Source organism: Salvelinus fontinalis, chromosome 11 (genome assembly GCF_029448725.1).
Source record: "Salvelinus fontinalis isolate EN_2023a chromosome 11, ASM2944872v1, whole genome shotgun sequence".
NCBI classification, from domain to species: domain Eukaryota; kingdom Metazoa; phylum Chordata; class Actinopteri; order Salmoniformes; family Salmonidae; genus Salvelinus; species Salvelinus fontinalis.
The window spans coordinates 21,814,848-21,829,237 of record NC_074675.1 but is presented as its reverse complement, the minus strand read 5'-3'; the positions used below and the strand labels follow the sequence as shown (position 1 = coordinate 21,829,237).

The window sequence follows — 14,390 nt, the reverse complement described above, 5'->3', positions numbered from 1 at the left end:
GAGTCCAGGTGAGTCCAATAACGCTGATGCGCGTGACGAGGAAAGGCAGGTGTACGTGATGGATGGCAGGAGTGAGTGATGCAAGGCATTCTGGCGCCCTCAAGCGCCAGGGGGGGGAGAAGAGCGGGAGCAGACGTGACAGTACCCCCCCTCTAGGGGCGCCACCCGGCGTCCCACCTGGGCGAACCGGCCGAGACATGGGCGCTGGGCAAGCCGGTTGAGGCGTGGAAGCCCGACGAACCGGCAGGAGCGTGAGAGCCTGGCGAGCCGGCTGAGGCATGGGAGCCTGACGATCCGGCTGAGTCAAGACGCCTGTCGATCCCGCTGAGGAAACCCGATGATCCGGTGAAGTGTGACGTGGGATGGGAAGCCACCGAGCAAACCGAGGCAATGAAACCTCTCGAGCCAGCCAGGGCATGAAAGCTCGACGAGCTGGCTTAGGCACCCCCGGTTCCATCGGCGGCAGAATCCACCCCCGACGTCACCGACAAAACAAAAAACAAACAAACAAAAAACTCCTGGACCGGCTGGGCAGACAAGAACTGACGATCCAGCTGAGGCCCGACGTGGGATGGGCGCCATCCGAACCAACCGGGGCAAGGAAATCTCTCGAGCCTGCTAGGGCGTGGAAGCCCGACGAGCAGGCTAGGCACCCCCGGTTCCATCGGTGGTGACCCAGAGCCGATGCCACTAAACCAACCAGAACGCCAGTACTCCCCGATGCTTCTTGTGATGGCTTCTGCATTCTGTCACAATGATGACGCTGGAGAGACGAAGCAGGTACGGGGAGTAACATTTAATAAATAACGGACATGGAACGAGACATAAACAGCGTTAGCAAACAGAAAACAATCAATGCAGAAGCGGGGAACAGAGCTGGGGAACTGACACATATAGGGGAGAAAATGAACAGGTGATAAGAGAGTCCAGGTGAGTCCAATAACGCTGATGCGCGTGACGAGGAAAGGCAGGTGTACGTGATGGATGGCAGGAGTGAGTGATGCAAGGCATTCTGGCGCCCTCAAGCGCCAGGGGGGGGGGGGGAAGAGCGGGAGCAGACGTGACACTTCTCTACTTTTAGTGGCCTTAACTTAATGTTGGTTTGCAATTATAATATTGACAAAGTTCCAGTGAAACTTTCTGCTTTTCATCGGCAGGTTTTCTTGTCTTGATCCTTAATTTATAAGCATAACTTTTCTCCACACATATATTATATATGGAATAATTGGGATATATTGTATAAAAATACTTCTTTGTTTTTAGAATATTGGTTCTGAAATAATATCCTATTGGTGAGCCAACTTCTAAATGCAGAGGGTTTTTTACTTGGTTATAAGGAATTCTTATCACTTTACAAGTTCCCTGTAACACCTAAAGATTTTGCAATTGTTTTAGATGCCATTCCCTCATGTGCTGCTTTATTATTCAGGAACGTGTCAAGACCTGTCCCTCAAAGCCTACCTTCCATTAATCCTGTTGACTCATCAGTAGGAAAGATTTGTTTATCTTTTGGTCCATTCAACAACATAGCGATTATGAACCTTGTTTCAGAAGGATGTTGTATCTATACCTTATGTCATGCCTTATTGGAATGGATTTATTGATAACATCTGTTGGAAAAAAGTTTGGATGTTGCCACACACATACCTACTTGTTAACAAAATTAAGAACGTTTCCTTTAAAATTGTTCCTAAATATTATCCTGCCAACCACTATATGAAGAGATTTAAGGAAAACATCAACTCAAATTGTACCTTTTTGTAATCACCACCCAGAAACGTGTTGGAAGGAAACTGTGGCAAGACATCCGTAGATTTATAATTGAACACATTTATGAAGATTTTAAACTATTATGGAGAGATGCACTGCTTGGATTCTTTACCTACGATAGAAATAAACTGAAACAATGTTATGTAATTAATTTAATGATTATTTTGGCCAAATTTCATATTCACAAATGTAAATTTACAAACAAAACACCACATTTTCTTACCTTACAAAAAGAAATTGAACTATATTTTAACACAATTAAAAGCTGTTAGAATTATAAGTGTATGTATGTATGATATTGTACACCCTATCCCAAATGTCCTTTGTATATTATTTATATATTATTGTGTTCCTACATGTACTTCCTGTATTGATTTGTTGTTAATATTTTCTTTTAAATTGGACATTCCCGAGTTTCCTATTCCGACTACGATGATAACGCAACATTATACCTCAGCGACACTTGCCGCGTTCAAATAGCTAGTCAGAACTATGAACCTTGGAAATGTCCGATATGCCCGAGTCGTTGAACGCGGCACGTAAATAACCTAAACCAGGAAAGTAGTCGGACATTTCCAAGTTTCTAGTATCGAATAACACATAAAAAAATGTTATTCATTTTTTAATTCGTTTTATTTATTACCAATGTAGAAAAGTCTGTATACATACAATAAGTACATAGACAACGATAACATATGCTAGGGGGTAACGTTACAACAAATTACAGATTATACAAAGACCTTTAAAGAAACACCCATATTGATTGTTTTAACAGCTTTCTTATTAGAAGAATGTAGAATGGTCTTAATGTACTGCTCGAATTTCTTATAGAAAACACGGAAGAGTGTTTTTTTTATTAGTGAATTTACATTTATGAATATGAAACTTTTCCATTAGCACAATTAGATTTATGAGGTAAAATGCTAGCACATGAATTCAGCTACTGACAATAGTTGAAACTGACGTCAACCGCGTCTCAAACACTTTCGGTAGATCGTACTTGTGATTGGGCGATGGCTAGGCAATGTGAAACGGACCAATCGCTGCAGCGCTTGCTCAGAGGAACCCAGATCCAACATGGCGGAGGGAACTGGGTGTAAATAAACACACGTTAGACGTTTTAAAAGCTATAGCTAACAACACTCGCATTTTTGTGTATATGACATATTGTACCGGGGAAGTAAAATGTCAACTGACGGAAACAAGAAACAATTCTGGAAAAGAAACACAGCTAAGGTCCCTGGCAGGTTAGTGACGTGTTCCTTCTTGTTAGCTACATTTACTCACTGCTTGATAGCTAGCTACGTTACACTATTGAATCTGAAAAAGCATAGCACACTGACTGTAACGTTACACCATTAACATTTTCTCATACCAAGAATGATTTCTTGCTTTATGTCATACTTTATGGGGTTGTCAAACGTATGCATGTGACAGTGAGTGTAGAGAACATATCAGCTGCCATTTGCTAGCTTAAGGCTAGTATAATTTAGTCGGATAGGTAAACAGCTAGCTTAGCTAACCAGCCTAACATTCCTAGCTAGCCAGTTCGCTAACTTACTAGGGTTTTCATTTAGCTAGCTAGTAGCCTTTTCTGATTGAACTGACTCGTTATCAGAGCGTATTGTAAACACACCAACAATGAAATAAGACTACTTATTTAACTTCTTTCGGATGTGTAGCCATGTTTCAAGTAACTTCCCATCAAATAATGAAATTTTTATTTATTTATTTTATTTATTTAACCTTTATTTAACCAGGTAGGCAAATTGAGAACACATCACATTGCCAACTTCTGTTGTTTTCAAATGAAACCTGAGTAAACCAAAGTTAGTCTGCTCATTCATGCTCTACGACTTTGCTCTTTATTGGAGTGCACTTTAACTGAATCAAGGCATTAGTTGACAGAGACGTGTTATCCACTGTTCACTATAACACACTGTAATACAGTAATACATTCATTCAGTAGATTTATTGTCAATGCATAGCAATAGGTCACTGTGTTTTCTTTCCTCTCCACAGCATACAACACGTGTATGGTGCTCAACATCCTCCTTTCGACCCTCTTCTACATGCTAAGTAAGTGTCTGATTAGTTGTACTGTATAGGCCCAACAGTATGTCTGAGTCACAGATGGCACCCCATTTCCTTCTAGTAGTGCACAATATAGGGAATAACGTGCCATTTGGGACATATTCTATAATGGTGACTGTTGGTACTTTGATGGGGATTTAAGATGGTCATTCAGGTTGAAGTAGTGAACGGACCTGAAAATCCAGTCAATAAACTGGGTGTGTTTAGCACTTTCAGAAAATACTGAGGCAAACATTCAATGCTATTGTAACTTCCTTAAGCCTCAAACACAGCGACATTGGGTTTTGGTACACCAGAAGTACATTAATTTCCAATGGAATGCTGTGTTTTCCTTGCAGCATTGCATTGCAGAGACAGTTTCAGTGCATTCTGTGTGGTGCATACATTGTATTTATCAAATTGTATGGCTTGACAGAAATGGTAGCAGAAGGTGAATGTTGAACTTTTGCACAGATATCCAGATGATGCTTCATACCATTTTACGCAATGATGCTGTCAGTGTGATCTATGCGTTAGGGCTATTGTAATTACAGAAACACTGCATGTCCTAGTTCGACTGTCTTTTTAAGCACCCGTTTGACTTGATTGAGGATAGGGAATTATGTCCGCTCCACTTTAGCCTGGCTGTCTAACTGTTTAATCAACACTAGCTACATCGTTGCCTTGCCAAGACAACAGCAGATTGGCTCAAGGGCAATTCCACAGTAACAGAATCATGCTTTGACTCAGTTTTTTCACTTTCAAATGAATGCCAAACAAAAAACATTGATTCAAAGTTGACCTGACCTTACAAATCCATGCACAATGACTATGGTAATGGGATTACGGTAAAATCTCCCTTAGGTTTTTATGAGACCACATTTTCCAAGAACTCTGATAAATATCGGTTCCAAATTAAGATTCAAAGATGTCTGCAGAAAGATTGGGGTGTCAGCTATGACATGGCACCTTGTTTGAAAAAAATATATTTTGGTTATTGAACTACAGTCAGTGAAGTGGATTTACACCCGGGAATATAATTATGGTAATGGCATTGCAACATGGGTCCTTGATCTGTACTACACAGAAATGCATAATTATGGATATGATGTTATTGTCGTCATATTTTACGGGTTTGAACAGCACAGAAGAGGACAGTACAATACAGCAGAGTAGAGTTCAGTAAAGTATAGTACTGTATTTTACTGTCCTTTATTATACTGTACTATTGTATTGGACTGTACTCTACTGTGCTCTACTCACTACTGTGCTCTACTCACTGTTCTGCACCGTGCTATTCAAACTTACGTCTATGATACAGTAGGTTCAGATTTGGTCCAGTCTGTTTCGCCTGTGGATGTTAACGTCAAGGCCAGGGTGTCCCGACCAAATGTGAACTACTTTTCAATGTTCATGAACATCCGGTGTTGGTCGGTGCTCAGTGGGTGAGGATGCTAGTAAATGGAAAGAGGGAAAGAGAGAGGGGTCATGGGTAGGTGTCAGTAAGACATTAACTGGGACTCAGACTGGTTTAACACTCTTGGTTAGACTACCAGACAACAGAAAGACAAATACATTTATTTTGAGCTGAACATAAGTGTGCCAGTGGAAGGGAGGACAATAGAAGGTGACTGTGGTTTGTGACTTATTATTTCCCTTTGTAGCCAATTCAGTTGCAGGTATTCCATTACAGATTTTTTTTTCGTGGGGTTATTCCGTTACCAATCTGGTAACGGATTACGAGTTTTAATTACATAATAATTAGTAAACAACATTTATATCAGTAAAATCACTAACTACTGGTAGGTCTACCATTCCTTGTTACTTCTGCTAACTTTCATTATCCTCCCTTATGAGGAAGAGAAATTAGAAAATATCAAAGATATCAGTTTTTGGTAACAGAATTAACAGAAAGGTACAAGACAATATTTCTTAAACTTACAGAAGGTAAGCAATTTCTCCAATACTAAATATAAGTGTTGATATTAGTTGTCAGGGGTCTATACATCAACATTATGGTGTTTTGATGAATTTCTAACACCGTTGAAGACTTTTTCTTGCAGGTTTTTTCCCTAAGATCCCTTTTCCATTATAATTATTATTTAACTTTTTACCCCTTTTTCTCGCCAATATTTGTGATATCAAATTGGTAGTTACAGTCAAGTCCCATCACTGCAACTCCCGTACGGACTCGAGAGCCGTGTGTCCTCTGAAACACGACCCTGCCAAGCCGCACTGCTTCTTGACACACTGCTCGCTTATCCCGGGAGGCAGGTGCCAGAGGAAACACCGTACAACTGGCAACCGTGTCAGCGTGCATGCGCCCGGCCCGTCATAGGTGTCGCTATTGCACGATGGGACAAGGACATCCCGGCTGGCCAAACCTCCCCTATCCCGGACGACGCAGGGCCAATTGTGCGTTGCCTCAGGGGTCTCCCGGTCGCGGCCGTCTGCGACACATCCCGGGATCGAGCCCGTATCTGTAGTGACGTCTCAGGCACTGCAGTGCCTTAGACCGCTGCGCCACTCGGGAGGCCCTTTTCCATTTGTTTATCCAGAAATGAAAGCCTTGACTATGCTGAATTTTTAAGATGAAAAATGGTTGAAAAATGTATCTATGCCTTAATTTCCCCAAAATATATAGTTTTCATTTGACACAATTTTATATGTGCCAATGAACTTCACATGTTGGTGCTCATGTGTCCTTTTCAATGGAAATTCCCTAAAGCAGATACAAACTGATACCTAGAAGGTCTTACTTCTCAGGCTGCCTGGCACCGACTATATATTTGTTCATGATCTGTCTTATCCCCATTTGACATCTGTTTAGATTAACACACACAGATCCAAGGTAGGCCTAATCAAATACTCTATATAGGTAACAGTATAATATTCTCTCTGCGCTGTGCAGTCCAGTCTAGCACCGTTCTGAAACTCCACCCATCTGCTCACATACCAGTATACCAAGTATATTCTCCCAACTGTTGGTTGTGGGTTGACAAGGAGGGAGCAGAAATGCACAAAGCAGCTGATCTTCAGTAATAGGCTTTTGTTGCTTTGCCATTGAGATTAAAGTGCAGCAAGTCTAATCATGTGGTTGATGTCCACAGAGGGGTTTATTTCAGTTACTTGTTATTGTTAGGCTGAGTACCATAGTTTTATCACCTGTCAGGAGTGGGCTAGTCACAGGCAGAGTCATATTGGCTTTGCTTTTGTTATGCTAATGCTTGGTTTTGAATGAAAATAATAAGATGGAAAGGAAGGGTCCCCCCTCCCTCTCTTCCACGTGTGCTGTTTTTCAATCTTTGGTGCACCTGAGTCTCATGGACATGAGAGGAAAAAGGATGCATTTAAATTGGCTTTTTATACATTTTTCCCCCCTGAAGAAAACATCTCTCATACACAAATGAGTGTTTTCTGTGAGGTTGTATTTTTAATTGATTTCATCTCTGAGCTATGATTGTGTACCTTTTACAATAACCATTTTGAAATAATTTAAATAGATGCTTACTCATTGATTGTCCTTGCGTAATGTTTTTGTGGTTGTCTAATTTCTTTCATTATCGTCATTCAGTTTTTTCCAACAATATCGTCAGTCAGTTATTTTCAACATTGGCTCGCTGCGTCAACGTGAGAATATCCATCCGTAGCCTGTCGATATCAAGGGCACACCTGCAGTCTGACTAATATAACTTAAAAAAGGCCCGTGCATTTTTGGAATTTAGTACAAGATTATGCTCTTTGGCTGAAGTAGGCACTTTTTGACAAACCGTATTTGGCATTTGAATCTTAATGCCATCTAATGGACAGTTGAAGGTTGTTTGAAGTTGCCTTTCCAGAGTGAATTTGGCTCCCTGTCCTAATCTTTCATGTCCCTTCTGTTCATCCTTTCTAAGTTTTACACCTGTCCTTCAAATCACCATTATTACCAACCTCTTCCACCTTCCGCAAAAAATTACATGAATTGAAAATGTTGGTGCTTTTTGATGTCTTCTTTAATGTTTTGGATGACTTCTAGTACCATAAACGTCTCCTTATGTTTTTCCCTCTTAGTCTAATCAAAGCGGGCAACAAGCCCCAGACGACACCGGGAGGGAAGCCAAAGAAAGCCACCACCTTCCAGGAGTTTGAGAGCATCACCAGCGATGCCTGGGACGTGGGGGACGATGACGACGAGCTGCTCGCCATGGCCGCACAGAACCTCAACATCGAGGTCGTCATGGAAACCGCCAACAAGGTGATCCTATGATGTAAACATACACAGCAGTCAGTCATCCTTGGGTGTTTCAAAGGTGCTTATTATGCACTCATAAGCCCTTTTTATGTTAACTTGTAAGCCCTTATAATACATTAAGCTGTTTGTAAGGAGTTAAAAAATGTAATATGTTGTTATTATCATTATGCAGGTTATCGAGAACCACAGCAAGCAGCAGGAGAAGCAGAGACAGGACGATGCCGGCGCGTCAGAACTGGAGGAGAGAGAGGAAGAGGACACAAATGAAGAAGAGGAAGAGCAGGGGGAGGAGGGGGAGGAATCGACCCCTGAGGTGTCGTTTGCCTCTGAGCCCAGCCCGCTCAGCGATGGCAGACTTGTGAAGTCACTGAGTGAGGCCCCCATCGGATCACCTAAGGGTAAGTTGACATCTGTCGCACGTTTCTCTCTTCTCGGTCTCGCTCTCCCGCTCTCTATCTATCTTCCTCTCTATCCATCAATTAACAAACAGACAAACAAAAAAATGTAAGCTTCAGGTGAGTTGACAGATACGACTATCAACTTCTTAATTATCTCCAGTCTCCACCCATTTCTTCTATACGTAATATTTCCTCTCCCCCTGCCTCTGCTCTGAGCCTGTTAGGCCTTTCATGTTAATTTGTAAGTGTGGTAACAGCAGCAGAGGGTGGTGTTTGTGTTGTGCAGTAGGGAATGTCTGCCTGCTGTCTGTGGTGGTGCAGGAGATAAGAAAGCAGCCCGTAGCAGCCCTAACACCAGTAGTTATCTCCATGGAGGAGACACTAGCTGAACAGATACTGTCTCGTGTCTGCTCCATTCACCTGTGTTGTTCAGTACACACACCCATGCATATATATATATATATACATACACACACACACACACACACACACACACACACACACACACACACACACACACACACACACACACACACACATACTGCCGCCCCCTGCTCACACACTCCTCTTCCTATTGGGAGAGACGACATATTATCTCTGATTGTTCTGCTCTCTATTATTGAGTCAACTGTAGTGTTTGGGTAAATTATAAATCTTGGTGATAATGCAGTGCCTGTTGAGCTTCCCCCTCTCTTCTTGTTTTCTGTCTGCATGAAGTGATAGTACTCACACACTCCCCTTTGCATGCTGTGTTCAAACAAAGCTGCCACCTTGAGCTCAACTCATCGCATAAAACCTCAGTGTTAATTTTCCATTAGTCACATCACTATAATCTTGTTGTGTCTATCTGGTAGCTGCTCTCTACCCCCTTCTATCCTCTCCCGTCTGTCTAACCAGGCACCCCCCATGCCTCCCTGCCTTCTGATGTGTTGTTGTTGTCTGCTGCTGTGGTCTGTCTCTGTGGACCCAGCTGCCTGGTCCTATATTAGATAATGGCCCACTGCAAGGCTTTCATTAGGCTTCAGCACCCATCCTGCACTCAGGCTGCTCTCTGCTAATGGACAGACAGACAGACAGACAGACATACAGAGAGTGGGCTGACCTCGACCCTGCAGCACTCTACACCCTCTCTGGGTGTCCTCCACTGTCCTCTACCTTCTGCTGCTGGGAACACACTCTACTCTGCCCTGTAATTGTCTCTAATCAGGGTTTTCTGTTGCTGGAATGGAGAAAGGTGGTTGGGTTACACAGTATTTGTGTGTGTCTGTTTGATTGACGTGACTTCAATGGGTGCGCTCGGAGGAGAGGTGCTTGCAACAGGTGTGCGTGTTTGTCTGTGTGTTTTTTAAGTGTGCCCAAGTGTGTGTGCGTCTTTGTGTGTGTCTGCGTGTTTATTGTTCTCAGTGTCTGTCCCCTCTCTCTGTTTATCCAGATGCGGCCGGAGAGAGAGCGTCGCTCCACAGACAGCAGTCCCTGCCCCACCGGCCCACCATCCCCATGGTGGCTCGTATAGCTGACCAGAACACCTCCGGGACCCCAGCCATGACGGAGAGAGAAGCCTCTCGCCTGGACAAGTTCAGACAGGTCCTGGCTGGACCAAACACTGACCTTGGTATGTTTCTGGATATTGATTGCAGATCTAAGATCAGACGCCTGTAGGAACGGTGGTCATGGGGATCGTTGAACCCACAGCGCTTGAAGCTCTGATATGTGCTTTGTGTAGGAACGTTACCACTTAACCACACAGGTTCACCCCAATCCTGAACTAAACAATTTAGGGGGAAAAGATATCTGACCCTGTGTCATTGCTTTGGGTTACAACACCTCCCTGTCTCACCTTGCTGAGATGAAGACATCCTCTTTAAAATAAATTAGAAAACACTGTTCCCAGATCTGTGGCATGAACTCCATCTGAGAAAACAAGCAGTGAAACATCTGCGGTGTTCTAACCATGCCATATGAATAGCTGAGGGGGAACTAAGCTCTGCCATCTGGCCAGTGGCCACCGTGCATAATCCAAGGGACTCAAATTATGATTTTAGTTTTTACTTGCTCGTTCTATAGCTTACTTCTACTGTACTACTTTGAGATGTTTTATTTTATTTAACCTTTATTTAACTAGGCAAGCCAGTTAGAGCTAATTCTTATTTACAATGACGGCCAAACCCGGACGACGCTGGGTCAGTTATGCGCCGCCCTATGGGACTCCCAATTACCGCTAGATGTGATGCAGCCTAGATGAGATGGTGCTTAACTTGTGATCCAAGGCCATAATGGGGTAACGGCAGTAGCTTCGGTATAGCTCTTCTATGGGCATTTATATGGCCGACTTGAACGTTTTATGGGTTATGCTTTCAACTTCTACGGGCTATTCTGTGGAGGATTTAAAGTTCTATGGGTGATTTGAAGGAGTCTATTCACCCATTGACTCCCACTTGTTCTCCTATAAGTTTCAAGGTCTTGTTCTTTGTCAGTCCCCTAATCTTGCTGCATCGGTCTGTCTTATCAGCTCCGTCCTGGAAAGGCATGGGGGCAGATCGCTAGTGAGTTGCATTGGAGCTGCTCAGGTGGGCGCGCGGGTGTGTACATGTTGTCAGACTCACTCTTAGACCTTTTGTACCCTTGATGATTTTCCCTGCAGTCGTCTTTTGCAATGCTCTGAATGTCCTTGGATTGTGCTGTGTGATTGTGTGTGTGCCGTCCGTTCCGCCTCTATGATTCCAGCTTCCGTCGTCGTGCCCGAGCCAGAGGTGAAGGTGTCTTGGTGAGGTTATACCTGTGAGGGTATAAGAGTCATTGTGATAGCGCTGGTTCAACCCGCTAGCTGTATCATTTTGTGAGGCTTAGTGTCACTGACTGTCTGTCTAGTCTATACAACCTGAGGTGAGCTATAAGTCACGAGGTAGGTTCAGGGTCGTGCCGAGACATATGAGGGTGTAGGAGTGGGGTAAGGGACGTGCTGAATGTCAAAAGACCACGTCCGATTTTGAAAGGCTAAGACCATAACAGGTTCGCCTTTTTTTTGCCACCTGTTCCATTTTCAATAGACACATGTAACCGGGACAGCTCATGACTAAAGAAGGGACCACTATATAGAGCTCAGTTGATACACAAACAGTGGTGAGTTTCTTTCAAGTTTTAATGTCACATGTACTAGTACAGTGAAATGCCTTTCTTGCAAACTCAAAACCCAACAATGCAATAATCAATACCATGAGAAATAAGAATATGAAATACCCAAAGAAAGTAAGCATACTATATACTGGAAATATTTAAAAAGTCAGTTCTAATACCATAATTACATGGGCAGGGATACTGGAGTGATGGAGGTAGATATGTAAAGGGATTAGGCAACAGGATATAAGATAAATAGAGTAACAGCAGCTTGTATGTGAGCAGGTGTGTAGAGTCAGTATAAATGTATGTGCATATTATGTGTGAGTGAGAAAATCATGGAGTGAGTGTTTGTGTGTGTGTTGGGGTGACAGTGTGTGTGAGTGTGCATAGAGACAGTGGAAGATTGAAATAAAAGGTCAAACTAGATAGTCTGTGTAGATTTTTTGTTAGCTATTTATCAGGCGTATTGCTTTGGGAGAGAAGCTGTTCGAGCCTGTTGGTGTCAGACTTAATGCACCTGTACCTTTTTGCCGTGCGGCAGCAGAGAAAATAGTCTATGGCTTGGGTGTTTGACGATTTTCCGGGCCTTATTTTCACACCGCCTGATATAGAGGTCCTGGATGGCTGGGAGCTCGCCCCAAGTGATGTACTGGGCTGTCCGCACAACCCTCTGTAGCGCCATGCGATCGAGGGTGGTGCTATTGCCATACTAAGCAGTGATGCAGCCAGTCAATATGCTCTCAATGGTACAGCTGTAGAATCATTTGAGGGCCGATGCCAGACTTTTTTAACCTCCAGAGGGGGAAGCGGCATCGTCGCGCCTTCTTCACGACTGTGCGTGTGTGTGCTTGGACCATTTTAAGTCTAGTGATTTGGACACAGAGGAACTTTAAGTTGTCTACCTGCTCCACAGTCGCCCCATTTGTTTACTGTCTACGAACAGCTCCCTGATCCTGCTGACGTTGAGGGAGTGGTTGTTGCTCCGGCACCACACTGCCAGGTCACTGACCTCCTCGCTGTAGGCTGACTCATTGTCGCTGGTGATCAGGCCTACCACCGTTGTGCTGTCAGCGAACTTGATAATGGTTTTGTGCGTGGCCACACAGTTGTGGGTGAACAGGGAGTACAGGAGGGGACTAAGCACACACCCCTGTGGGGCACCTGCATTAAGGGTCAGCGTGGCGGAGGTGATGTTGCCTACCCTCACCACCTGGTGTCGGCCCGTCAGGAAGTCCAGGATCCAGTGACCTTGGGTGTTCAGACCCAAGGTCATAGCTTGGTGACGAGCTTGGAGGGGACAATGGTGTTGAACGCTGAGCTGTAGTCAATGAACAGCATTCTCACATAGGTATTCTGCTTATTAAGGTTGGTGAGGACAGTGTGGAGTGCAATTGAGATTGCATCGTCTATGGATCTGTTAGGGCAGTATGCAAACTGGAGTGGGTCTAGGGTGTCTGGGATGAGGGAGTTAATGTGTGCCATAACCAGCCTCTCATAGCACGTAACGATAACAGAAGTGAGTGCTACAGGGTAGTAGTCATTGTGTCATGAAGCCTTAACGTTCTTAGGAACAGGAACGATTGTGGTCATATTAAACATGGGAATACAGACTGGGACAAAGAGATTTTGAAAATTATTATGAATTTGCCTGCCGACTTTTCTGTGCATGCTCTGAGCACGCGCCCTGGAATACCATTGGGGGCCGTGGCTTTTAGGGTGCTGACCTGATTTTAAAGACCCTTCTCACGTTGGCCTCGGTGAGCGAGATCACCAAATCCTCTGGGTCAGTGACACCAGGCTCAATGTTGTTGTCAAAGCGTGCATAAAATGCATTGAGTTCGTCTGGTAGAGCGGCATCGTTGGGCAGACCATGGTTGGGTCTTCCTTTGTAATCCGTAATGGACTGTAACCACATGAGGCGGGCGGCAGAGTCTGTGTAATATGATTCCACCTTATTCCTATATTGTTCTTTTTCTCGTTTGATTACTCTGCGGAGGTCATAGCGGGCCTTCTCGTACTTATTCCTTTCTTTGGCCGTAGCATCAGGGTTGTCAACGATAGCTCTGTGTGTGGTAGCCCTGTTTAGTTTAACGACAACCTCTGTGTTAATCCAGGGCTTTTGATTGGGGAAGCAGCGAACCTTCACCGTGGGTACAACGTCGCCGATGCATTTTCTAATGAAGCCGGTGACGGAGGTCGTTATCTCGTCAATGTTAGCGCCGGAGTCTTGAAACGTATTCCAATCAGCGCTAGCAAAGCAGTCCTGTAGCATGACCTCTGATTCTGGTGACCATTTCTCGACAGCGTGAATCACGGGTACTTCCTGTTTGAGCTTCTGCTTGTAAACAGGAAGTAAGTCACGATCTGGTTTGCCGAATAGCTGACGAGGGAGGGTCTTGTATGCTTTCTTGTGGGTAGAAAAGCAGTGGTCTAGGACTTTATTGCCTATAGTGGCTTTGGAGACGTGTTGATGGAAGTTGGGCATCACGTGTCTTTGTGACGGCAAATTAAAATCGCCAGCAACCAGAAAGGCAGCCTCTGGGTGTAGGTTTTCCTGCTTGTTTATAGCCTTGTACCATTTGTTAAGCGCCAGCTTGTTCTTTTTATTGTCCTGAGATGGAATGTATACAGCATTCACAATAACAGCTGAAAACTTCCTCGGGAGGTAGAAGGGTCGGCATTTGACCATCAGGTATTCCAAGATGGGTGAGCAGTGGATCAACACTTCCACCAAGCTGGAATTAGCACACCAGTTGGACTTGATGAAGAGGCAACCCCCCCATCAATTTCCCCGATTC

General features: G+C 44.0%; 1 protein-coding gene across 2 annotated transcripts in view; it reads left to right on the top strand.

Moving 5' to 3' along the window:
- Positions 1-2,829: 2,829 nt before the first annotated feature.
- LOC129865274 (TBC1 domain family member 22B-like) overlaps positions 2,830-14,390 on the top strand; it is a 183,722-nt gene continuing 172,161 nt past the window's right edge. For both annotated transcript variants that reach the window (XM_055937915.1, XM_055937916.1), the window contains exons 1-5: positions 2,830-3,017; positions 3,793-3,849; positions 7,897-8,080; positions 8,250-8,475; positions 9,908-10,087. In XM_055937915.1, coding sequence (XP_055793890.1) covers positions 2,956-3,017; positions 3,793-3,849; positions 7,897-8,080; positions 8,250-8,475; positions 9,908-10,087 — 709 coding nt within the window. In that variant the 5' untranslated portion in view covers positions 2,830-2,955. The remainder of the gene's footprint in view (positions 3,018-3,792; positions 3,850-7,896; positions 8,081-8,249; positions 8,476-9,907; positions 10,088-14,390) is intronic.